Source organism: Vulpes lagopus, chromosome 8 (assembly GCF_018345385.1).
Source record: "Vulpes lagopus strain Blue_001 chromosome 8, ASM1834538v1, whole genome shotgun sequence".
NCBI lineage: Eukaryota > Metazoa > Chordata > Mammalia > Carnivora > Canidae > Vulpes > Vulpes lagopus.
In genome coordinates this window covers 131391887-131415609 of record NC_054831.1, presented here as the reverse complement: position 1 = coordinate 131415609, position 23723 = coordinate 131391887, and the positions used below count along the sequence as shown (strand labels likewise).

The following is a 23723-nucleotide window of genomic DNA, read 5'->3' as shown; positions in this document are numbered from 1 at the left end:
CTGGTTAGGCGAATGCATGTGCTTTGTGGAAATTCTTCAAGTGCCCACTTATGACTGGTGCACTTTTCAATATTTCAAAATGTGTTCTATTTCGATCAACAGTTTACCAAAACTGTGGCATTCTGGAGTCGGATCCCAGCCCTACCTCTTGCGAGATCTGTAAGCAGGCAAGTCACCTGACTCTTCTGTGCCCCCTTCTGCAAAATGGGTTTGGGCTAAGAGCTGGATGAAACCGTGCATGGCACAGTGGCGGGCACCCAACACGACTAGATACACATCAGCTGGTTTTGCTAACCACGTCCATAAAGGTTCATTGTTACTCGCAAAAAAATAGCAGAGGTCTGTTTGTCCAGATGCCTGAAAGTAGAATTTATGGAGTTGCCCAGCAGGTACCACCCCAGAGAGAGCAGGTGGGTCCTCAGGAATCCCTCCGGGGGACGTGAGGGCAGCGAACCCAGCCCTTCGCCGACATCCACACCTAGAAAGGTCCTAGGGCAGAGGGCAAGGTGGTCAGAGGTCAGGTTTGCTCTGGGTTGGGACTCTGAGTCTTTATGCAAATCAAGCTTCCCCCCAGGGTGTCTGTGACCTTGGGCTGTCCTCCCACACCAGCCAGAAAACAAAACAAACACCAACCCCGACACTCAGCTGTTGCAAACACTCACACAGCGAGTCCGAGTCCGTGGTGGTGCCGGGGCACGGTTTGCGCTTAACTGACCCTGAACCCTCACGATCGGGTCCAGACAGGCGAACGGGCAGCAGAAGTGAGGCGCGGACCACCCGCCGCGGGATCAGCACACCTAGGTTGCAAACAGAACACGCACACTCACTCCCGCGGCAAAGCCCGGGGAGCCAAGGGGCCTAGACTCTGGGGAAAGATTCGCAAGAGAAACAGAGGCCGCGAACCAGCACAAGAGTCCACGCGGGGAAAACCTCCCAGGCTGCGTGTTTTCTCACGTTCCGTCCAGGGAAGGGGACACGAGGGTGGCGCAAGGTCCCCTTTCTTTGATTTGAATGTACCTTTGTGCCCGTGTGTAGGTGTGAGTCGGTAAATAAAACCCCGCGTCCCCCAACCGAAGGGCCGGCTTGTTGGTGGCTCGGGAGCCTCCAGGCCGTCTGTGCTCCCATCTGTCATCCTGCGGGGCAGCTTCCTGCTGGTCACGCTCCTTCTCCCTCGTGCTCTCCCTTGCTCCTGCTCTCGCTCTCCCTCCGACTCTCCCTCACCCCATAGAGGCGGTAGAGGCCTGTAGAGGCCAGGCCAGCCTTCCTGCCTTCATTTCCATTTGGAATGCAAAGGCACCAGAAGTACAGGCAGGTCCCGGGACAGGGGGGCCATGGCTGTGGCCTCCCCAGCCAAGGACAGCCCAGGGAAGGTGGCTGACACCGAACGAGGTTCTACAGCTCCTCCCAGTGTCTGGGCCACCAAGGTTGGCAGCAGGCCCCTCGCCCGGCTGGCCCCTTTCTCTCCCTGCTTCGGGCACTGCCAGGCGGGGCCGGGAGGGGCCTTCAGGGCAGACAGGAGCCCGGCCAGGTCAGAGATGAGGGGAGCAAGGACCGTCTTGTGGTTGGGTCACCTGTGGTCCCTGGGACGTGCCCCGCTCCAGTCATGCTCACCTACCTTCTAATCAGCCAGATTGTTTCGCTGTACGACCTTGGGCACATTGTTCCACGTTTCTGAGCCCTGTTTTCCTGCCAACATGGGAAAGCTTTGTTAGAAACAATGATCGGCAGCAATGGGTTGGTTTGGTATTTTGGGGTTTTGTTTTTTTTTTTTAAGGTCTTCTCTGCAGCAGCCCTGTTCTGGGTGTTTGATCGTGAGATTCAAATGAGGTGACTCCCAGGAAGGACTGAGACAGCGCCCACCCAACGGGTGGAAAACCCACAGATCACAGCATTCAGGCCCACCGGTGTGAGGCCACCTGGGAGCGGCCGAGCTGGGACTCGACACCCGGCCCTTCAACGCCAGCACTTCCGACACGAGTCACGATGCCATCCGGCCTTGGTAGCCACGCACAGCTGAATAAAACTGATGGATTATAAGCATCACCAAGGAGCCCATATAATCTAGAAACCTCTACTTTCTCCTTCAGGAGCAGTATTTTTAAGACCCCATCATGGCTCAATTGCAAGTTACGACTGTCTCAGTCCAAGCAATCAGAGAGCTGCCAGTTATTGGGGGGTTTTCTGTGTTTTTTTAAGTGAAAGTGGATTGCTTGTTACTGTGTTTCAAGGATTTTACACAGCCTTTGAGATAACTGTGGCATTTTGTGGGGAGGGGAGTCCAGTCAAGATTTAGCAGTTTCTGCTCCCGTTGCTCGGAACGTCAGCTTTACTCTCAGTTTAGTGTTCAGAGGAGTGGGCCACTGGCGACATATGACCTCTCAAAGACTCTCTGGGGCCAGGGGCTGCTCCCACTCAAGGCCAGCCTGGCTTCCATTAGGGTCTGCCTGGCAGGAAGCAAGTTTGCATCCTCCACTCATGTTGAGGACGAGAATTGAACTAGAGACGCGCGTGGAGGTGGAGGTACAGGTGAGGGGGGGTGCTCAGGCCTCCCGAGAGCCCAGCGCCTGGCAGCTGGCTAGACCAGCCAGTCTCCTGAGATAGGACAGATCAGCTCTGCAGCCCAAGAAGGGGGAAGCCAGGCTGTGGGCAGGTGTCAAGGGCTGCCCCCCACTCACTCGCTCCCTCGGGCACTGTTCAAGGGACCGTGATACAGCAGTAACCGAAACAGAAGGAAAAAAAAAAAAAATCCCTGCCCTCATGGAGCTTAGTTTCATGGAGTGTAGGGCCCGGAGACAGAAATAAAGTGAAATAAATAACGTAGCGGTCAGACGAGAAGAGGGATAGAGTGTGGAGGTTTTTATTTTGTTTGGCTGTTCTTGTTGCTCTTTCTTGTTTATTGGGTTTATTTTGTTCTGTTTTGTTTTGCTGTGGGCAGATGGCCGGGGCTTTACTACGTGGAATGGGTTGCCAGCCCCCTGCCCCCTCGCTGTTGTTGTTGTTGTTGTTGTTGTTTTTTAAGAACTTTAAGTAGGGCGGTGTTTGAGTAAACACCTGACGGAGGTGAAGGAGACCCTGGTGAAGTGCTTTCTAGGGAGAGGGACAGTAAGTGAAAAGGCCCTAAAGCAAAAAGGCCCCGGAGTGTTGAGGCTGACGGTCCCTGTTCCTGTGACGCTGTTATCCCTCAGGCCCGGGTTTCTGTGCTCACACCTCAAACTTCAAGCCTAGGGTGTTTCTGGTTGTCGGGGACTAACCCAGGCAGAAACTTCTAGGCTGTGTGAGGCCCTGGAAGAGATTTCTAGAGCTAGGCTCTGGGGAAGGTCACTGCATTCAACTTCACAAAACAGGGTTTGGGCCGAGTTTGTAGCACATGCAGCTTCCTGGGCCGGGCTCCACATCCCAGAATCTGTGACCACGTCTGTGCCTGGGAGTCTGCATTTCTGGAAGCCTCTCAGGGTGTCTGAGCATCTTCACTCTGCCCATTTCCACGCATTCTCCCTTAGCTCTTGTTCTAACCCACTAGGGTAGAGGCTGCCATGTTTCATCTTTCTTGAACGTTCTTGAGTCTTTCCGGAGGCACCTTGCCGGCCATTTCCTGCCAGGGACGGAGCATCCCATGGGGAGGTAGAGTCGGCTCCGGGCAGGGGCTGAGTGGGGGTGACGGGCCGTTGGGGCTTGCGGGCGTCCTCCACCCACCCCCCTGCCCTGGGCCCACGTGGGGGTTTCAAGGACAGTGATGATGCAGGTCAACTCTGGGGACTCAGGATAAAAAACAAATGACCGAATGTCCGTTTTGACAAGAACAGGATCGTAATGGGGTTGGCGGCTCCGAAACATCCCTTCCCTGGCGCATGAAAAAAATGCCCTCGTTCTTTCAGAAGTGTTCCTTCCCCGTCCCTCGGCCATCCCCACTCCCACCCCAGAAGGGGTGGTTCCCCCCACCTCACTCTATGGTCTCATCTGCAACGGACAGGACCAGACATTCAGGTGGGGCAGGGGTCCCTAAGCTTCTAGCCTCTAAGCTTCTCCGGGTTCAGCTCCGCGCCCCTCGCCCCCAGCCCAGGAGACTGTCTGGTCAGCTCGGGCCTCGCTGGAAAACCGCGCGCCGGCTATTTCTGCGACCTCTGAGCCTCCGTTTCCCCATCTGTAAAATGGGCCGCCAGATGCTTCAGGGCGCCGTGATCTACGAGGGCGCCCACCCCCCCCCCACCCCCCCCGCTCTCCCCGTGTCCCCCCCCCCCGCCGTTCTACCAACCCCCCGTTTCCCCGACACGCCCCCGCCACCCCCTCCCCCTCCCCCGTTCTCCCCGCCCCCAACCCTCGCCCCCACCCCCACTCTCCCCGCGCCTCGACCTCGGTTCTCCCACCCTGCCCTCCCCTCCCCTTCCCCCCCCCCCCCCCCCCCGCTCCGATCCCCACCCCACCCCGCTCCCCGCCCCGCCCCCCCTGCCCCCCCCCCCTGCCCCCCCGCTCCCCGCTCCCCCCCCTCCCGCTTCCCCGCCCCCCCCGCTGTCCCCGCCCCTCCCCCCGTCCCCGCCCCCCCCCTGTCCCCTCCGCTCCCTCCCCCTCCCGCCCCCTCCTGCTTCCCCGCTCCCCCTGCCCCTCCCCGCTGTCCCCGCCCCTCCCCGCTGTCCCCGCCCCTCCCCGCTCCCCCCCCTCCCGTCTCCCCGCCCCTCCCCCGCTGTCCCCGCCCCTCCCCGCTCTCCCCACCCCTCCCCGCTGTCCCCGCCCCTCCCCGCTCCCCCGCCCCTCCCCGCTCTCCCCGCCCCTCCCCGCTCCCCGCCCCTCCCCCGCTGTCCCCGCCCCTCCCCCGCTGTCCCCGCCCCCTCCCCCCGCTCTCCCCGCCCCTCCCCCCGCTGTCCCCGCTGCCCCGCCCCTCCCCGCTGTCCCCGCCCCTCCCCGCTGTCCCCGCCCCTCCCCGCTCTCCCCGCCCCTCCCCCGCTGTCCCCGCCCCTCCCCCGCTGTCCCCGCCCCCCCCGCTCACCCACACCCCCTCCTGCTCACCCCGCCCCCTGCTCTCCCCGCCCCCCGCTGTCCCCGCCCCTCCCCGCTCTCCGCACCCCTCCCCGTTCTCCCCGCCCCTCCCCCCGCTCTCCCCACCCCTCCCCGCTGTCCCCGCCCCTCCCCCGCTGTCCCAGCCCCTCCCCCGCTGTCCCCGCTCCCTCCCCGCTGCCCCGCCCCCTCCCGCTGCCCCGCCCCTCGCCGGCCCGCGCCGTCTCCATGGCGACGCGCGTACACATTCCGGGCGGGCGCGCGGGGGCCGGCCCGGCTGGAGACTCCGCGGGAGCGCGGCCAGGCGGCCTGGCCCGGGTCGGGGCCGGGCGTCTCCCTCCGACCAGGTGAGCGCGGCTGGCGGGGAGGCGGCGGCGGACACCCGGGCCCGGACCCCAAGGGCCCTGCGCGGTCAAGAGCTTGGACGGGAGGCTCGGGACCCAGGAGCACCCCGAGGAGGTGTCCCAACACCAGCCCGTCCTCCCTAAAATGCAGGCCCCACCCCCGCCTCCAGAGGTAGCGTGCGCGGGACCTTCAGGACCCTCCTTGCACCACGCGTGCGGCTCCTAGGTCGCCAGTGGGGTACAGCCGGGACTAGGAGGGGTGCCCGCTGGTTCCTCTGCTTTAGGGACGACGCCCACGCAGAGGTCAGAGATCCCCTTACCTGACCTTCCCTTCCTAGACGAACTTCTGCAGCTCCCAGGCCCCCCAAGACCGGCTTCCCTAGCCCAATTCCGAGCCGTCCAGGTGGTCGGAGGGAACGCAGGTGACTGAAGGTCTTTTGTTCCTCACTCTGCCCCGTGCTTCCGGCCACTAAGAGCGAATTTCCAGAGTTTAACACGATCACATTACTCTCTACAGTGTTTTCAGGCAGGGGAGTGACTGCACAGGGCAAGATTGAGATGGAGAGATATTGTCCAACCCAAAAGCTACAGGTAGAATTGAGGGTTTTCAAAAAGGAAATCATAGGGCAGACACTGAATGGGAAGATTCCTAGCCAGCTGGCTGCGCAGATTTGCTTTGATGTGTCATTTGCATTTTCATTTATTCAGCAGATGTTTGCTGAGCATCTACTATGCGGCAGACACTGCTCCAGGTGCTGCAGACACAGTAATGGATAAAACTGTCAGGAACTGCAAAGGGACCGAGCTTTTACCTTGCTCGTGAACTAATAAGTTAGCCTGGCAAACAACACAGGACAAAATCTGTCAATGCCTCTGCTCCATAATGGGCACAGGCATAAGGTACCCAGGATGAATGTATGAGCTGGCCAAGCCAACTTATTAGTTTGCAAGCAAGGTAAAAGCTCAGGCCCTTGGCAATACAGTTCTGGCTCTCCCGGAACATATATCTCCTTGAAAGGGAAACAAACAGCAAACACAACTAAATAAAGGAACAAGAAAATGTCAGAGAATGAGAAGTATAAGGCAGGAAACACAGCAGGGGAATATATGCCAGGAGTGATGGAGAGCGGCCTTCAGCTAGGACAGTCGGGGAGATGCCCCAAGGGGGGACCTCTGAGCGGAGAGAAGGCTCCAGCCTTGGGAACATCTGGGGGTGGCGCTAAAATTCAAATCTGCACGTGATCCAAGTTCTGGGGCTTTAGTGGCATTTCCTGTGGTTTTCCTGAAGAAGAGACCTTTCTCCCAAGTTTACATTTCAGTTTAATTAGGCTTGAGTGTGTTGCTTCCTAATGTGGTCCTCTGCCATTAAAGTGAGTAACTGCAGTGATTTGATGGCCCCAGAGCAGGGTTCTTCTGGAAGAGGAAGTGTCCCTTTCTGTGAAGGACACTGAGCTTAGTAAAATGTGTTTCTCATTACAGGTAGGCGTCACTATGTGTGAGGTATCCGCTGCTCTCAGTATTTACAAATGTAAAATCATCTGGCTTATTATGATTTCTCTTACCCCCGGGTTGGGTTTTTTCTTCCTTTGAGAGGATGGAATCCTGGTGTCAAGGGCTTCCTGACATGTCCCAAGTGTCAAGAGATAGTGCAACCCCCACACACACGCACCCCACTCTGCCCCACCCAGCAACAGTGGACATGAGGGAGGTTGAGCTGCTGGCCGATTGCACAGTAGTGACATGCAAAGGCTGAGTTGCCTCCCAGACACTTGCTCCTATGTGACCTTAACCTCTCTGAGTCTCAGTTTCCCCATTTGTAACGTGGGACAGTACAAATACCTACCTCACAGGGTTGTTGCGAGGATGAAAAGAGGCAGGGTGTATAGGAGGATAACACAGTGCTTGGCACCTAGGAGGGATTCAATAGTTGATAATGGGGATGTGGATGAAACGTAGAACCAGACCCAGGACCCTCTATGAGCATAACTTGATGGTCTTTGTTTTTATCCACAGTCCAATGGCTTCACATTTCAGTGACCTTTCAGTGGAAAAGAAAAGTGAGGGACTTTGGTTCTTGGACATGGCATTGAGATAGAGGATGCCACACTGTGTAACTGGACATATCTTAAATCAGAATTCAAGCATTGTGTGAATTATCAACATTTTGGAACCTCCTGAAGTCACTGACATTTTTATACTTGAAACAACAGGGATAGAACTTACTTTGAAATGCATCAAACTATAAAATGGGTGGATGCATGAATAGGCGGATGGGTGTGTGATACAACAAATAGAGCAAAATGTCAATTTTAGGATCTTGGTGCTGGGTAAAAGGAGTTCACCATTCACTTCTTTTGACTTTCCTGCACATTTGACATTTTCCTAATAAAATGTAGGCGGCGGTGGGGGAAGATGTGCAGAGTCCTGATCACATGTCCAAACTAGAGTCTTGATACTTTGCCTTTCAGAGTTGACCCTTTCCCCCTAATTATATGGAAAGTGGAATGATTTGCAAGAAAGTGGCCTTTAAATCCTCAATGACTGACTCAGCAGCTTCAGCTCTACAGAAGGCTTAGAATTCCTTGGATCCGAGTTCGATAAGCCCAAGATTTGTAATGATAATAATATTATTATTAATAATAATAATAGGAAAAACGTGTGGCTAGAACATAGCGGTCATCACCCTAAATGCTTCATACATATGATTGCATTTCATCCTCCTCCGGAGTACAGAGCATTATTAACTCCATCTTACAAGTGAGAAAACTGAGACATACAGAGAGAAGCAACTGGCTCAAAGTCAGAGGGTCAGGAATATGGAGCAGAATACTTGCCGTGCCGGATACCCAACCTGGTACTAAGCTTCATGGGAGGTAGACAGTGATTATCCGAGGAAGTCAGGTTTGTCATTGGGCTGTTCCAGCTCTCGGTGGTTTGTGCTCAGGGTTATGTAAAAAATGTCTTCTGTCCGATGATCAGAACCAAGCTCCTCTTTGCTAGATGTCACTGTTTAAAAAGAATAGTCTTGGGGCACCTGGGTGGTTCAGTGGTTGAGCATCTGCCTTGGGCCCAGGGCGTGACCCCAGGGTCCTGGGATCGAGTCCTGCATCGGGCCCCCCGCAGGGAGTCTGCTTCTCCCTCTGCCTGTGTCTCTACCTCTCTCTGTGTCTCTTATGAATAAATAAATAAAATCTTAAAAATAGTCTTATGGGGCATTTAAGCAAGAGTCAGGTAAGCATCTGACTCTTGATTTTGCCTCAGGTCATGATCTCAGGGTCCTGGGATTGAGTCCCACATCGGGCTCTTTACTCAGCACGGAGTCCGCTTGCTGCTTCTCCCTCTCCCTCTGCTTCTCCCCTCCTTGTACGCACCCTCTCTCTCTTGCTCTCTCTGTCTCTCTCAAATAAATAAATAAACTCATTTAAAAACTAGTCTTAAAAATCTGCAGGAATTGTGAACACTGTAAAGTCCATCTATCCACTCCTGCCTCTGCTGATTCCTCCTTTAAACATTGGAGTGGGGGATCCCTGGGTGGCGCAGCGGTTTGGCGCCTGCCTTTGGCCCAGGGCGCGATCCTGGAGACCCGGGATCGAATCCCACGTCGGGCTCCCGGTGCATGGAGCCTGCTTCTCCCTCTGCCTGTGTCTCTGGCTCTGTCTCTGCCTGTGTCTCTGGCTCTGTCTCTCCTTCTATCTCTCAAGAATAAATAAATGAAATCTTAAAAAAAAAAAAAAAAAATTTAAAAAAAATTTAAACATTGGAGTGTGGGTAGCCCCGGTGGCTTAGCAGTTTAGTGCCGCCTTCAGCCCAGGGCATGATCCTGGAGACCTGGGATCAAGTCCCAAGTCATGCTCCCTGCCTGGAGCCTGCTTCTCCCTCTGCCCCCCCCCCCATAAATAAATAAAATCTTCAAAAATAAATAAATAAAAATAAACAAACATTGGGATGTGTTTCATCCATTCTAAGGGTGATGTTGTTGAGTAATCAGAGGATTGCCTTTTCCTAACAAAAGTGTTTTCTGCAAACTTTATATAGGGAAAGCAGAGAGTATGAAAGCCTACCTAAAGAGCGCAGAAGGCTTTTTTGTCCTGAATAAAAGTACTACGGTTGGAAGGCATGAAGACTCAGACCTTGTTTTAGAGGTAAGGACTGTTCCTGCCCACTCCCAGCCCCTCACCCCCCTCACACACCCCCATTGTTCTGCGGACTCCTGTCTCTTTTAAAGCACACCCTCTGGCTGACAGCCACATCTTCCCTCCATGTGTGACCAGTAACCACCGACGGAATGTACTGGTTGCCCCAGCATGTATGGGGACCATGAGTATGAAGCAGAGTGATGTGCCCTCTGTCCTTTGCTGACCATGTGCACAGATGTCCCACCCATTGTCCTCTCCCTCCAGCCAAATAGGGCTGTTTGGAGGGGGTGTGTAGCTGGCACTTTGACCTTCTCCTGCTCTGGGCCTGACAGCGAGGGCCACCTGGAGTATCCAGCTTAAGCCATGGGCTCCCCCCCACCCCTTTTCCAGAGCTTTTGGAGACTGTTGTGATGTGTATAACATTTTCAGAATGTCATATAAATAGAATTATACCATGTGTCCTTTTGAGATTGTTTTCTTTCTCACTCAGCATAATATCCTTGCACTCCATTTTGGAGATTCTCCTGTTCCTTTTTATTGGGGAGTAATATTCTGTGGTGTAGATGTACCATCATTTGTTTGACTTTTCACATATTGAGGGACATTTTGATTGTTTCTAATCTGGGGTTGTTACGGATACATCTACTCATGAATGCTTGCGCACAGATTTTTGTGTGAATGCAAGTTTTTATTTTTCTGGGATAAATGCTCAAGAGTGTGACTGCTGGACTATATGGGAATTGTATGGTTTCTAAAGTAGCTGCCAGACTGGTGTCCCGGGTGGCTATACCATCTTACATTCCCACCAGCGATGTATGATTTTTCTGCATCTTCACCAGCAACTGGTGTTATCCCTGGTTTTTTATTTTAGCTGTTCTGCTGAATGTTCAGTGATGCCTCACCATGGTCTTCATTTGCATTTGATGTTGGACATCTTTGGACATCTTTTCATGTGCTTACTGGCTTTGTGCAAATCCTCTTTGGTGAAATGTCTCTTCATGTCTTTTGCCCATTTTCTAATCACAGTGTTTGGGTTTTTTTTTTTAACTATTGAGTTTTGAGAGTTCTTTAAATATTTTAGAGACATGTCTCTTGTCAGATATAAGTTTGAATATAATTTATCCTTGTCGATAGCTTGTCTTTTCACTCTTAACAGAATATTTCACAGGACAGAAGTTTTTTTTTTTTTAAATAATAAATTTATTTTTTATTGGTGTTCACTTTGCCAACATACAGAATAACACCCAGTGCTCATCCCGTCAAGTGCCCCTCTCAGTGCCCGTCACCCATTCATCCCCCACCCCCCACCCTCCTCCCCTTCCACCACCCCTAGTTCGTTTCCCAGAGTTAGGAGTCTTTATGTTCAGGACAGAAGTTTTAAATTGTGATGATGTTTACTTTATCATTTGTTTCTTTCACAAATCATGATTTTTCATGTTCTGTCTAAGAACATGTCACCAAGTCCTTGATACTGAGGATTTCTTGCATATTTTCTTCTAGGTTTTGTGTTTACATCTATGAACCACTTTGAGTTCACTTTTATATATAACATGAGATTTATATCAAGGTTCTTTTTATTACATGCAGATAATGCAGTTGATCCAGCACCATTTGTTGAAAAGACTGTTCTTACTCCGTTGAAATGCTTTCAGAACTTTGTCAAAAACCATTTAGTCATACTCGTGCGGGAGCTACTTCTGAGTTTCCTATATGTTTCATAGGTCCATGTGTCTGTCCCTCTGCCAAAACAGCATAGTCTTGATTACTGTAGTTACATAAGTCTTGAATCAGGTAGAGTGGTTCCTCCTATTTTATCCTTCTTTAAAAAAAAAAAAACGTATTTTTACCTATTTTAGTTCTTTTGCCTTCCCACACAGATTTCAGTATAAGCCTGTTTATATATACAAAATATCTTGCTGGAATTTTGATAGGGATTGTGTGTAAGCCTACATATCGGTGCGAGAAGAACTGATATCTTTACTATGTCGTCTTCCAATCCATGAACATGGTATATCTCTCCTTTTACTGAGGGGGTCTTTGATTTCTTTCCTGAATGTTCTGTAGTGTTTAGCATACCAGCCTTGTACATGTTTTGTTAGATATACACTTAAGTATTTATCTTTTTTTAAATGATTGTAAACGGCATTATGTTTTTAATTTGGTGTCTACATGTTCATTAGCAGCATATAGAAATAGAATTGTTTTTCATATGCTTATATGGAATCTTGCAACTGTAACTAAACTTTCTAGAAAGTTTTTTTGTTTTTCTTTTCGCTTTAAAGATTTTATTCACCTATTTGACAGACAGAGAGAGAGAGGGAGAGGGAGAGCTCAAGCACACAAGCAGGGGAAGGAGCAGAAGGAGAGGGAGAAGCAGATTCCCTGCTGTGCAGGGAGCCCAATGAGGGGCTCCATGCCAGAACCCTGGGATCATGACCTGAATCAAAGGCAGATGATTAACCAACTGCATCACCCAGGTGCCCCTAGAAAGTTTTTATAGATTTATTGAGATTTTACACATGAACAATCATGACATCCACAAAGAAAAAGTTATATTTCCCCTTTCAGAAAAGGAGATAATAATACCCTTAATTTCCTTTTTCTTGCTTTAATGCACTGGCTAGAACTTCCAGTATTCTGTTAAATAACAGTATAAATCTTCATATTTGCTTATTCCTAGTTTTCTGAGAGTGTTTGTCATAAATTCTCCAGTTTAAAAATAACTCAATAAACCTCCCCTTGAGATTCTCATCCATGATGTGGTCTCCCTACAAGGACACAGAAAATCTGCTCAGTGCACAAAGTGGGGGAAAAGAAAAAAGATTGTAGATTCTTCTTTATCACCCAAGGGACAGGTTTCGGTAGTTTTATTTCTGGTCTGGCCAAAGTAGCAACAGAGATCTGTGTTCTGAACCTGAGTATGGTATTAGAAAACTAGTATCATAGGCTTTGGAGATTGACAGACCTGGGATTGGAAGGCAGCTATGCTCACCACTATACCACCAACGCGACAGACCTGGGATTGAATCTCATTAGGCCACTTGCTGGCTGTGTGACTCCAAGCAAATTACTTGTTCTCTCTGAGCTCATTTTCTGTCTATAAGCCACTTACCTCACTGGGTTGTGAGAATTAAATGAGAAATGCACATAAACCGCTTGGCATGTAGGGCACCTGGGTGGCTCAGTGGTTGAGCGTCTGCCTTCGGCTCAGGGCTTGACTCTGGGATCCTGAGATCAAGTCCCATGTCGGACTCCCCACAGGGAGCCTGCTTCTCCCTCTGCCTATGTCCCTGCCTCTCTTTCTGTGTCTCTCATGAATGGATAGGTGGGATTTTTTTTTTTTAAAAAAGCCCCTAACATATGACTCTAAGTAAATGACACCATGATCATTAATATGGCCTCATAAACTGGAGATTGGGAAGAAGCCTTAAAGATGCACAGGATTAAGATAAGGACCACTGATATTAGCAAGCTGTACAGAAAAGGGGACTAATGAGGATAATTTTTATGTAGACAGAAATCGAGTTGCATGCACTGTATAAAAATAATTGACTACCTACTGCTCCTCAGACTTAGTTTAAGGAGTAAGTCACCACCAGCAGCCACAGTCACATTGATTTATGAAGCAATCAGCTGCATTTCCAGAAGCACAAGCCCATATTGGCTCCCTAGAGAACAGATGACACATGAATTGCCAAATGTTTTGTGAACAGATTTTTGATGGGAGCTTCTATCTTCTCTTTGACAAATCCTCTTCCCCGAGCCTAAATGGATTTGGGAGAGAAAATGTGCTCTAAACACAGTTGTGGGGGCACAGGTCCATTTTGAAGAATTGAAACCTGCAGACACGTCAACAATTCCTCATTTTATAAAACAAGACAGGGTGAAAATTGCTTCTCTGCTGACTTTCTAGGGCCTTTCTGATGGGAAGAATCACCGTTGATTAGCTGTGGGCCACCCTGAGGAATAATTCAACAGTCAATGTATAGTTTATGTTATTTGTACCATCACAGGTCATTTCATTAAGTAATGTTCAGAAATACATATTAATAAAAAGTCGTCTTCAAAATTACCCAGAGGTTACATCTAGCAAGTAAAAAGGATTGCTTTATTTACCTGAGTAAATCCTAAACAATGGGCAGTCTCATACGTCTAGAGATTTACACTCACTGGCAAGGCTGACATATTATCCTGATTGTCGATGTCACCATATTCTGACACCATTTACTTTTCCAATAATGGAAAGTAATTACATGTTTATTGTTTTTTAAAAAAGATGGGAGAAAGCAAAGTATAAGGAAGAAAATACAAGTCATTTGTAATCATTTGGCTCAGGGAAAAAAAATCAATATTAATATTTGCAGGGTTTTGCCCTGCAGGCCTCTTTCCACATCCTGTCAGGAGTTTGGTTCTCTAGCGGCAAAGGAAGCCTGTTTCAGCCAGGCTAGCTTTTACTGTTGTTATCAGTCAATCCTTCCACAAATATTTACCTGGAGCCTCAGCGCCGAGGCAAGCCTGGGGATAAAGCGGTCAGAAAGCTGCTAGGAGAGAGACACGTAAGTCAAAGGATCCCACAAAGACATGTACGGTTCTGTTCACGTAAAGGAAAGGAATATGGAGGATACGGGAGATTTAACTGGACAAGGGGGAAAGGGGAATGGCATGTGCAAAGGCCCTGGGGTGGAAGAGCATATTATGAGCCCAAGGTACTGAAAGAAAACTGGTGTGTCCAGAAGTAAGAGTGGAAGGGAGAGAGCTTAAGAGAGGAGTCAGCCTTCCTTCAGCCACCGGATCTGAACAGCATGGGGGGAAAACCTGAGGAATTTTAAGCAAGGGCAGAGACCTGCATTTTGAAACGACCATCCCGGCTGCCACGTGCAGACTCGCAATCAGAATCTCCCCTCTGCCACTTCACCCAGCTCGAAAGCCTCAAAATGAACGAGGGTTCATTTAAGCCACAAACCTTGTGGATTTTTAATGTGTGTGACTGGATGTGGCTTGTGAACTGTAATTCTTAGAGTTAGATGTGGCCGTTACATAAACCCGACCGAGAAGGGGGCTCAGTCCTTCCAGAATGAAGACATACGGCAAGCCGGTGGCTGTAGAATTTTCCATATGTGTCAGAGTACTTGTTAGAGCAGGACCCCTGGACATTCTGACCCAGTGGGTTCAGAGCAAGGCCCGGGAATCTTCATGCTCTGTATGCTTCCCGGGCTCAGGTGGGGACTGGGGTCCTGTGGAGATGGTTCCAGGACCACACTTTGAGGACCCTCCCTCTCTCTTCTTGACCACCCGTTTTTCTTCCTTCCTGATGTCATGGGAGCCCCTGTTTGGGGGGCGAGGGGTGCAAACTATTTCAATATACTCTGTTTTGAGGGAAAGAGAAGCAAGGGTTCATAGTGGAGAGCTGACCCACCCTAGCCCCTCCTCGAGGACACACGGGGCCGCACTTGAGAGGTTTCCACATCCCTCCAAGACCGAGCCACAGGACAGCCCACGTCAGCACAGCGCTGTGGCTGGGAGTGGGGAGATGGAGTAGAAGGACCGAGGACAAAGATGACAGGGGGTGAGATGCCTACAGCTGCGCACCTGGCCTGGGTGCACGGCACCTACCAGGGGCTCCTTTCTGGCTGGAACAGTCCAGCATGTGGCAGCCCCTTCTCAGGTGGGACCTGAGGGTCGTGGAGCAAGATGGATCTAACACACACGCCAGCACCCAGATGGCCAGATGACTCCTGTCCCTCGCCGGGCCCCTGCCAGTTCTGGGCTGCCTCCTAGGACAGAACCATCAGGGCCTCCTCCGTCGTAGTCCTGTTTATCATTACGAAACAAGGCTGCTGTGACTGTCCTGTTATGTAATCACTTCCCAGACGTGTCAAAGGGCACATACACCTGTACCTCTGATGGGCATCTCCAAACCGCCCGCCAGAGGTTAACACGTGTAGCGTCCCGCCAGCACTGGACAACCTGGCCCCAGGGTGTGCTGTCCACCCCCTGGATCTTTGCTGAAACCCAGTCCCCGCGTCACTTTAATTTGTGTTTCTCTTAGGAGCGAACCCCTGCATTTTGAGACATGAGGTGACAGGTGGACCTGGCCTGGAGAAGGATTCCTCCCTCTGCTTGGTGACTGTGGGCAAATCCACAAAGACACACAGGCTGGGATCGTGGGTGTGCAAATATCCCTTCAAGCCCTTGCTTTCCGTTCTTTAGGATGTATACCCCAAAGTGGGCTTGCTGGCCCATATGACAACTTCACCCTTAATTTTTCAAGGAACCTCCCTACCACTTTTTCACACCAGCTGCGCCATTGTACGTTCCCACAACAGGATGCGAGGGCTCCGCTTTCTCCACATCCCCAACGTTGGTTTATCCTCGGTTTTTTGATAGTGGCCATTCTCATGGATGTGAGGTGCAAGACCATAATCTTTTCAAAAGCACAAATAATACAAAGGGCTAGAGCGTGCATTTCTAGACTACTTAACGCACCTCAGGTGCTTTCATGTATATTCTATGTATTATATGTGAGTTCACAAAATTACATCCTCTAAAAAGAAAAAAAAAAACCCTAGGGAGGTAGGAACTGCTATTATCATTATTATCCTCATTTAAAGATGTGGAGGGGATCCCTGGGGAGCTCAGTGGTTGAGGCCTGCCTTCAGCCCAGGGCGTGACCCTGGAGTCTCGGGATCGAGTCCCACATCAGGCTCCCTGCATGGAGCCTGCTTCTCCCTCTGCCTGTGTCTCTGCCTCTCTCTGTGTGGGTCTCTCATGAATAAATAAAATCTTAAAAAAAAAAAATAAGGACGTGGAAGGTTAAATAGCTTTCCCCAAACCACACAGCCATCGGGAGATGTGGGGCTGAGTTTCAGATTCAGGGCTAGCTCAACGCTTCTCTAGGGCAAGTTTTAGTCCTGGGTGCAAATTTAGCTTTGGGAGCACCTAAAATCTAAATGTCTGAAATTCCTTGTGAGTTCACTGGAATGTTACAGTAGTTCGCGGAGCTAGGGAAATTCCACAGCGTGAAATCCAGACTAAGGATCATGCGTGAAACACAGAAAGAATGTTCTTGGGATCCCCCCTTCCTGCAGCCGGCTGGGGCGGCGCCATCTAGTGGGGGATCTGTGTGGGGAGGGAGCGTAGGCCCCGGGCTTCTCACCCGAGAGGAGCGCCCAGCAGAAATCCCCCCTGGGGGCCAGGGAGTGAGCCTCAGAGAAGACCAAACTTGAGCTGCCTCTCTAAAAGAGCAGCCTGCGGATTTTCCAGGCAGAGCAAGCAGGAAAGGACACCCCGGGTGTCGAAACAGCATGTGCAAAGGTCCGGAGATGCTTGGTGAATCATCTGGCCTCAGGGAGAAAAGGACAAAATGGCACGTTGGTGGCAACATGTAAAACTGAAGCCAGGCAGGGGGATCCCTGGGTGGCTTGGCGGTTTGGCGCCTGCGTTTGGCCCAGGGCACGATCCTGGAGTCCTGGGATCGAGTCCCACGTCGGGCTCCTGGCATGGAGCCTGCTTCTCCCTCCTCCTGTGTCTCTGCCTCTCTCTCTCTCTTTCTATGTCTATCATGAATGAATGAATGAATGAATAAATAAATAAATAAATAAATCTTAAAAAATAAAATAAATAAATAAATAAAATAAAATAAACTGAAGCCAGGCTAAGCATCCAAAGAGGAACCTTCCTCCCTCCCCCTGCAAAAGGCTTTTAAAGCTGGGGAGGAATTGAGGGTCTTTGTTATTTGGGGGGGAGAAGGGTGGGCGCAGCGGCCCCGGAACAGGGCAGTCAAGTGCATAACCTTGGCACCAGGTGGCTGGTTCAGAGCCTGGCTCCACCCTCGTGGGCTGTAGGGTCCCAGGCAGCAGATCTCCAGTGTGGTCTTTGTAATACGTGTCATGGGGACGGTTGCAGGGACCACGCCATGAGGCCTAATTGCCGTGAAGTGCTCAGATCAGTGCCTGGTGCCATCAGTCCCGCAGTCAACGTCGCTCCTGGGTCTGTGTTCTACTTACAACAACACGAGGGGGTTATGTCACGGTTCTGGAGTCAGGGCGGACTCAGCTGCTTTCCCTGCTCCAGGTCACACAAGGCCAAAGTCAAGGTGCCTGGGCTCCTACACAGAGTCTCCAAGGAGAAGCCACTTCTGGGTCAGTTCAGGCGCTTGGTGGAACTTAGTCCACATGGTTATGGACAGGGGTCCCCTTGCCGGGCTGGCTGTCAGCGGCAGTGGCCCTCAGCCCACGGAGGCCGCCCACATTCAAGCCTGGTGGCCCCTTGTATCTTCAAAGCCAGCAGCATTGGGTCAAGGCCTTTTCACATTTCAGACCTCTCTGACCCCCTGTCCTGGCTCATCTGTCCAACTCTAGCCAGAGAAGGTTCTCCGCTTTATGGGCTCATGGCAATAGATTAGTCCCACCTGGACAGTCCAGGATAATCTCCCTCTTTTAAGGTCTCGGATTAGTAACCTTTACATCTGCTCCGGCCCTTACACCATGTAACGGAGCACACTCACAGGATCCAGGTTTAGGGCATAGATCTCTTTTGGGGACCATGCTACCCACTGTAGTTAATCCTGCCTCTTGCCTGCTCTGTTGCCATGGAGAGGGTGTGGCCTTATGGGGCTCCTTTGAGAGCTTTTTGGAGGATCCCATAAGGGCAACAACGTCAGGAGCTGTGGAGAGATGTGATGGGAGAGTGGGGAGGGTCATATGGGACCGGGGGAGGAGGGTGCAGAATGAGGTGAGTGCATCCGCATCCAGGGCCAGGTGGGCAGTGGGAGGCCTAGAGATGAACTGGGGGGTGGAAATAAGGGAGAATCAGTGGCCCTGCCTGTGGCCGAGCAAGAAGGAAAGGGAGCTGGCCCTGGCATCCTCGGGGGCCGTGGAACCTGGGGGCAGGCGAGGGAAGACGTAGGGAGCCCGAGAGCTGTGACCAGGCTGGGGAGTCGATCAACAGCACACACGGAACATACTGAGGGTCAGCTTGGTGTCAGGCACTGTTCTAGGCATTTCTGCCAATCTTCACTCATTTAATCCTTACGATCAACAGCCAGACGAGGCCGGCGCTGTCATTTCCCCCATTTCACCGCCGAGGAAGTTGAGGTCACAAGGGTGGGTTAGGGGCTGGGAACTCTGCTCAGGCTGTCTGGTTTTAGGAACCAAACTCTTCTCGAGGCCTTGCTCTTCCCCAGGGCTCTCCCGGGGAGACCAAGGTAGCTGAGTGTCGCTGGCAGAGGGACGCAGAGACGCTTCCCCTTCCCGTCTCCCCCCAGACTCGCCTTCTTACCAGAGCCCAGCTGTTTCTTCATATCCTTATTCTTTTGAAAACCCCAGTTTTCAAAAAAAAAAAAAAGAAAGAAAGAAAGAAAACCCCAGTTTTCATGATGTCTGTGCTACATCTTTCTTGCAATAAGGGGCAGGGGCTGGGGGACAGGATCACCACGAACTAAAAGGTGGAAAGAAATAGATCTCTCTCTCTCTCTCACACACACACACACACACACACACATCATTTAATTTTTAAAATGTTAACCTGCTACTTTGAAAATTCCTCCAAACAGGGGGACCCGGGTGGCTCAGTCAATTAAGCCTCTGCCTTGGGCTCGGGTCATGATCTCAGGGTCCTGGGATCAAGTCCTGTATCAGGGGTCCCTGCTCAGTGGACAACCTGCTTCTCCCTCTCCCTCTGCAGGTCCCCCTGCTTATGCTCTCTCTCTCTCAAATGAATGAATGAATGAAAGAATGATGGAATGAATGAAAATTCCTTCAAATGGTACCTTCTGGCAACCCTGCGAAGCACGGCCTATGAAACCCATTTTTTCACGGGAAACAACCACAGAGAAGCAAGAGACTTGCCCCAGGCTGCACAGCAGAGAAGTGGTGGAGGTGGGGCTCGGCCTCCAGGCTTTCTAACCCCAGAGCCCACCCCCTTTCTCATAATCCTGAGCATTTCAGCATTTTCGACACGTGCCTAAGTTCTAAGTGATTTTATATGTCTTATCTCATTTATATGTCACAATAACTAATAGGCTGTGGTCTGTATTCACAGAAGAGGAAACTGAGGCTCTAAGAGACTTGCTCACATGCCCATGTTCACCCAGCTTGGAAGTAGGAGAGCTGGATTTGAACCCAGGCCCCCCACCTCCACGGCCAGTCTAATAAGCACCGTACCGTCCTGCCTCTCGGCCCCTCAACCACGAGGCCATGTGCCTCCCCCGACATCAGTGCCAGCTGCCGCAGAGAGGCTGGGGAGCCATGGTGACAGTGGCCCTGGGCTGAGGACTCAGGTGGGAAGGAACACTCTCCAGGCAGTTGGACAACAGAGGAAAGGGAGGGGAGGCATTCTGAGGATGAGGATGGTGAGCACGTTCACGGGTGGGGACATGATACTGGGGGTCACCGTGAGACTGAAGACACAGAGAGGAGACCCTCTGGGAGCCGAGGCTGGACCAAGTGGGGTAATGACAAGACCACCCTGAGCCCCTTGGCAGCCAAGAGAAGGGACCTTGAGAGCTATGTCTGAGAGCTCCTGCCTGCTGGAACCCCAGGTCCTGGCAGGGAGCAGAGGGCCCGTCAGAGTGTGTGTGGAGTGACAGAGGCAGGTCTTGTAAAGCGACTGCTACAGGGGGTGGCCAGGCTTAAACCCCTCAGGATCGTATGGTGCCCAGAGCCGCTAAGTGTGAGGGGCTGTCCTCACCCCCTAGACCTGAGGGGTGAGGGGGTTACGTCTCCTGGAACCCCCGACAGGAGCTGTGGCTTTTGGTGGAGGGTTGCACCCAGGCCATGGTGACCCCACAGGGAAGGAGCAGGGGAATAAACACCCCAACCTCTCTCCTCCCTGCTCAGATGTCTGATCCCCTATTGGCCAACCCCAACCAGAAACCGGAGGCAAGGAGCCCAACAGCCCGTTGATCAGCCTCATGGGCTGGCCTGCTGGGGCAGAGGGCAAGGGGGGGAGGGGGCAAGCGGAGGACATCTGGCAGGGGACGGGAGGCAAGGACCCCAAAGGCTGTTGATGAGGGAGAATGAAAGGCCAAAGACCAGGGGCTGCTGGCTGGGGGGCCCAAAGGGAGCAGCACGTGGCCAGACTGGGCCGACTTGAGGCCAGAGTGTGAGGGTGACGGGGAGACGGGGACAGAGATGCACTTGGAAGAGCTGGGGAGCTTGCGCAGGGAGCTGGGCGAGGGCAGGCAGAGGGGGTTGCCCGCAGAGAGTGGAGGAGGAACAGAGGCCACAAGGAATCAAAGAGGAAGGGAGGGAGGATGAGGAAGGTCATGCCCGGAGACTGGGCTTCTGGGTTCCAGATGATGCAGGGTTGGGAACTGGCTCTGAAGAAGGGTTTCCGGATATATCAGGAATCTTGGTGGCGGCAGGGAGGCTTCCTCAAACCCAGTGGTCACCAGAGCAGATGTTTGGTTGTTACCAAATTTGTCAAAGTCTCAGTGTTTGATGGATCCCCTAAATACTTTTAAAAGGTATTTTGAAAATGCATGGGCCGGGGGCACCTGGGCGTCTCATTCGGTTGAGCATCTTACTCTTGAAGTCAATTCAGGTCATGATCTCAGGATCCTGAGATCAAGCCCCCGGTCAGGCTCCGTGCTAGGCATGGATGGAGTCTGCTTGAGATTCTCTCCCTCTCTCTCTACCCCTCACCACCCCCCAGCACACATGCATACACACATGCCCTCTCTCTTTAATAAATAGGTAAATAAATAAATAATAAAATAAGATGCGTGTTCCATATTCAGTTCCACTCCACTCCTCTCTCACTATTAAATCACTGTCTAGTCTGAAAAGCATAAGGGCAAGTCAAGGGTGCAAATATTGGTCCTGACGGTGCCATGTGCCAGCATCTCAATGTTGGCTGAGGCACTTTATCTTAGTCATTTTTTAAAAATATTTTTATTTATTTATTTATGTGAGCAAATGAGAGAGAGCATATGCTAGTAGAGGGAAGGAGAGGGACAAGCAGACTCTGTGCTGAGTGCAGAGCCTAACGCAGGGCTTGATGCCATGACCCTGGGATCAAGACCTGAGCCAAAACCAAGAGTTGGACACTCACCCAACTGAACCACCAACCAACTGAACCCCCATCTTAGCCATTTTTAATATTGTGGTAAAATACACATAACATTTACCATCTGGATCATTTTTAAGTGTACAGATTAGCGGTGTTAAATGTGTTCACATTGTTGTGTGACCAACCAGAACCTTTTCATCTTGCAAAACTGAAACTCTGTACCCATTAAACCATCAAACTATTCCCAATTTCCCCTCCCCCCAGTCCCTGGCAGCCGCCGTCGTACTTTCTGCTTCTGGGAGCTTGACAGCTCTCGGTACGTCATAGTCGTAGAATCAGGCAGTAGTTGCCTATTGGTGACCGGCTTATGTCACTCAGCGTAATGTCTTCAAGGTTCGTCCCATGTCGCGTGCATCAGAATTTTCTTCCTTTTTAAGGCTGAATCGTATGTACTTGGCGTATTTTGCTGACCCACTCATCTGTCAGTGGACACTGGGTTGTTTCCACCCTTAGAGCTACTGCAAGTAATGCTGTGAACATGGATGTACAACTGTCTCTTCTAGTTCATACCTTCGGTTCCTTTGGATGTATACCCAGGGGTGGGCTTGCTGGATCATATGATAATTTTATTCTTAATTTTTTTTTTTTTTGAGAAACCGCCATACTATCTTTCACGTTGAGCTGCACCTTTTGACATTCCCGCTAGCGAATAGTGGGATAGCTCAGCAGGACAGAGCTCACACGTGTGTTCAGCCCATCTTAGCAGCAGGGCTTCTGTCCCAACAGTAGCTTTTGGCAATTTTCCAAGGAAGCAGAGGGTCTCGTGTTATAGGGCAGTGCCGGGAAGCACTCTCTTGGCCTAACATGTGGCAGGGCCTCACCCCATGTTATAGAGTCATTCAAAACTTCCTATTTGTTTTGGTTTCTTAATAATGGCCTGACAGCTACTGAGGAACTGAAAGTAATGAAGCCTGGGAAAAGAAAAACAAAATGTAACGCACAGAATTTCTCTCTTTGATGGATTATCAAGGGCTCATGGAAGACAGAGATCAATGGGAATAATGATGACCACGATGTGCGTGGCATTTGCCAAAGAACTAATGTGCTGTAACGTTGAAACAAATGCTTTCCTTTTTAGAACGGATGGAGGTTTATAGGAAATTGAGCAGATAGTACTTAGAGTTCCCATCTATCCACCCGCCCCATACACACACGGAGCTTCCCCTATTATTCACGTCTTGCTTTATTTAACATGGGACGTTTGTTACCACTGATGAGCCAGTGTTGATATATTATTATTATTAACCAGAGTCCGTAGATTACATTAGGGCTCACTCTGTGCATTCATTGGGTTTTGGCAAATGTATAGTAAGCACCATTACAGGGTCATCCAGAACAGTTCCACTGCCTCAGAATCCCTGTACTGCATCTATTCATCCTGTCCCACGTCCACTGGAGACCCTGAAAACCACTGATCTTTTTACTCTTCTTATAGTTTTACCTTTTACAGAATTTTATACAGTTGAAATCATACACTAGGTAGCCTTTCCAGACTGGCGTCTCTCACTAAGCAATGTGCATTTACATGGTTCCTCCGTGTCTTTTTGTGGCTTGATAGCTCATTTCTTTTATCAGACTATTATTTTATTGTACGAATATGCCACAATTTGCCTATCCATTTACCTTTTAAAGGACATCTTGGTTGCTTCCAGTTTGAGTTAATTATGAATAATAATACAATAAACATGTATCCAAAATAAATGAGTCTTAAAACCCAACAATAAAAAAAACAGACAACCTTGCCTTTGAAAATAGGCAAAAGATAGGACTTGACACCTCACCAGAGAAGATATACACATGGCAAATAAGCCTATGAGAAGATGCTAAACATCATATATCATTAAGGAACTACAGATAAACATGGGCTATCTTGTCGTTTATTTAGATCTTTGATTTCTTTCATCAAGATTTTATAGTTTTCTTCATCTAGACCTTTATATATTTTGTTAGATTTATACCTAAGTCTATCTGTCTGGTCTTTCTTTTCTTTCTTTCTTTCTTTCTTTCTTTCCTTCCTTCCTTCCTTTCTTTCTTTCTTTCTTTCTCTCTCTCTTTCTTTCTTTCTTTCTTTTTTTTTTTGGTGCTAATGGAAATGCTCTTGTATTTTTAATTTCTTTTTTTAAATATTTTATTTATGTATTCATGAGAGACAGAGAGAGAGAGAGAGAGAGAAGCAGAGACA

At 50.5% G+C, this 23723-nt stretch overlaps 1 protein-coding gene and 1 long non-coding RNA gene across 2 annotated transcripts in view; one reads left to right on the top strand and one right to left on the bottom strand.

Annotated features, from left to right (window-relative positions):
- Positions 1–269: 269 nt before the first annotated feature.
- Positions 270–1367, bottom strand: LOC121498025. The gene is made up of 3 exons (XR_005989595.1): positions 1018–1367; positions 663–797; positions 270–489 (listed from the first exon to the last, which is right to left on the bottom strand). It is a non-coding gene; the product is annotated as an uncharacterized LOC121498025 (long non-coding RNA).
- Positions 1368–5250: 3883 nt separating this feature from the next.
- Positions 5251–23723, top strand: part of FHAD1 (forkhead associated phosphopeptide binding domain 1) — a 123060-nt gene continuing 104587 nt past the window's right edge. The window contains exons 1-2 of the mRNA XM_041767948.1: positions 5251–5336; positions 9369–9475. Of these exons, the coding sequence (XP_041623882.1) occupies positions 9383–9475 (93 nt within the window). The 5' untranslated portion in view covers positions 5251–5336; positions 9369–9382. The remainder of the gene's footprint in view (positions 5337–9368; positions 9476–23723) is intronic.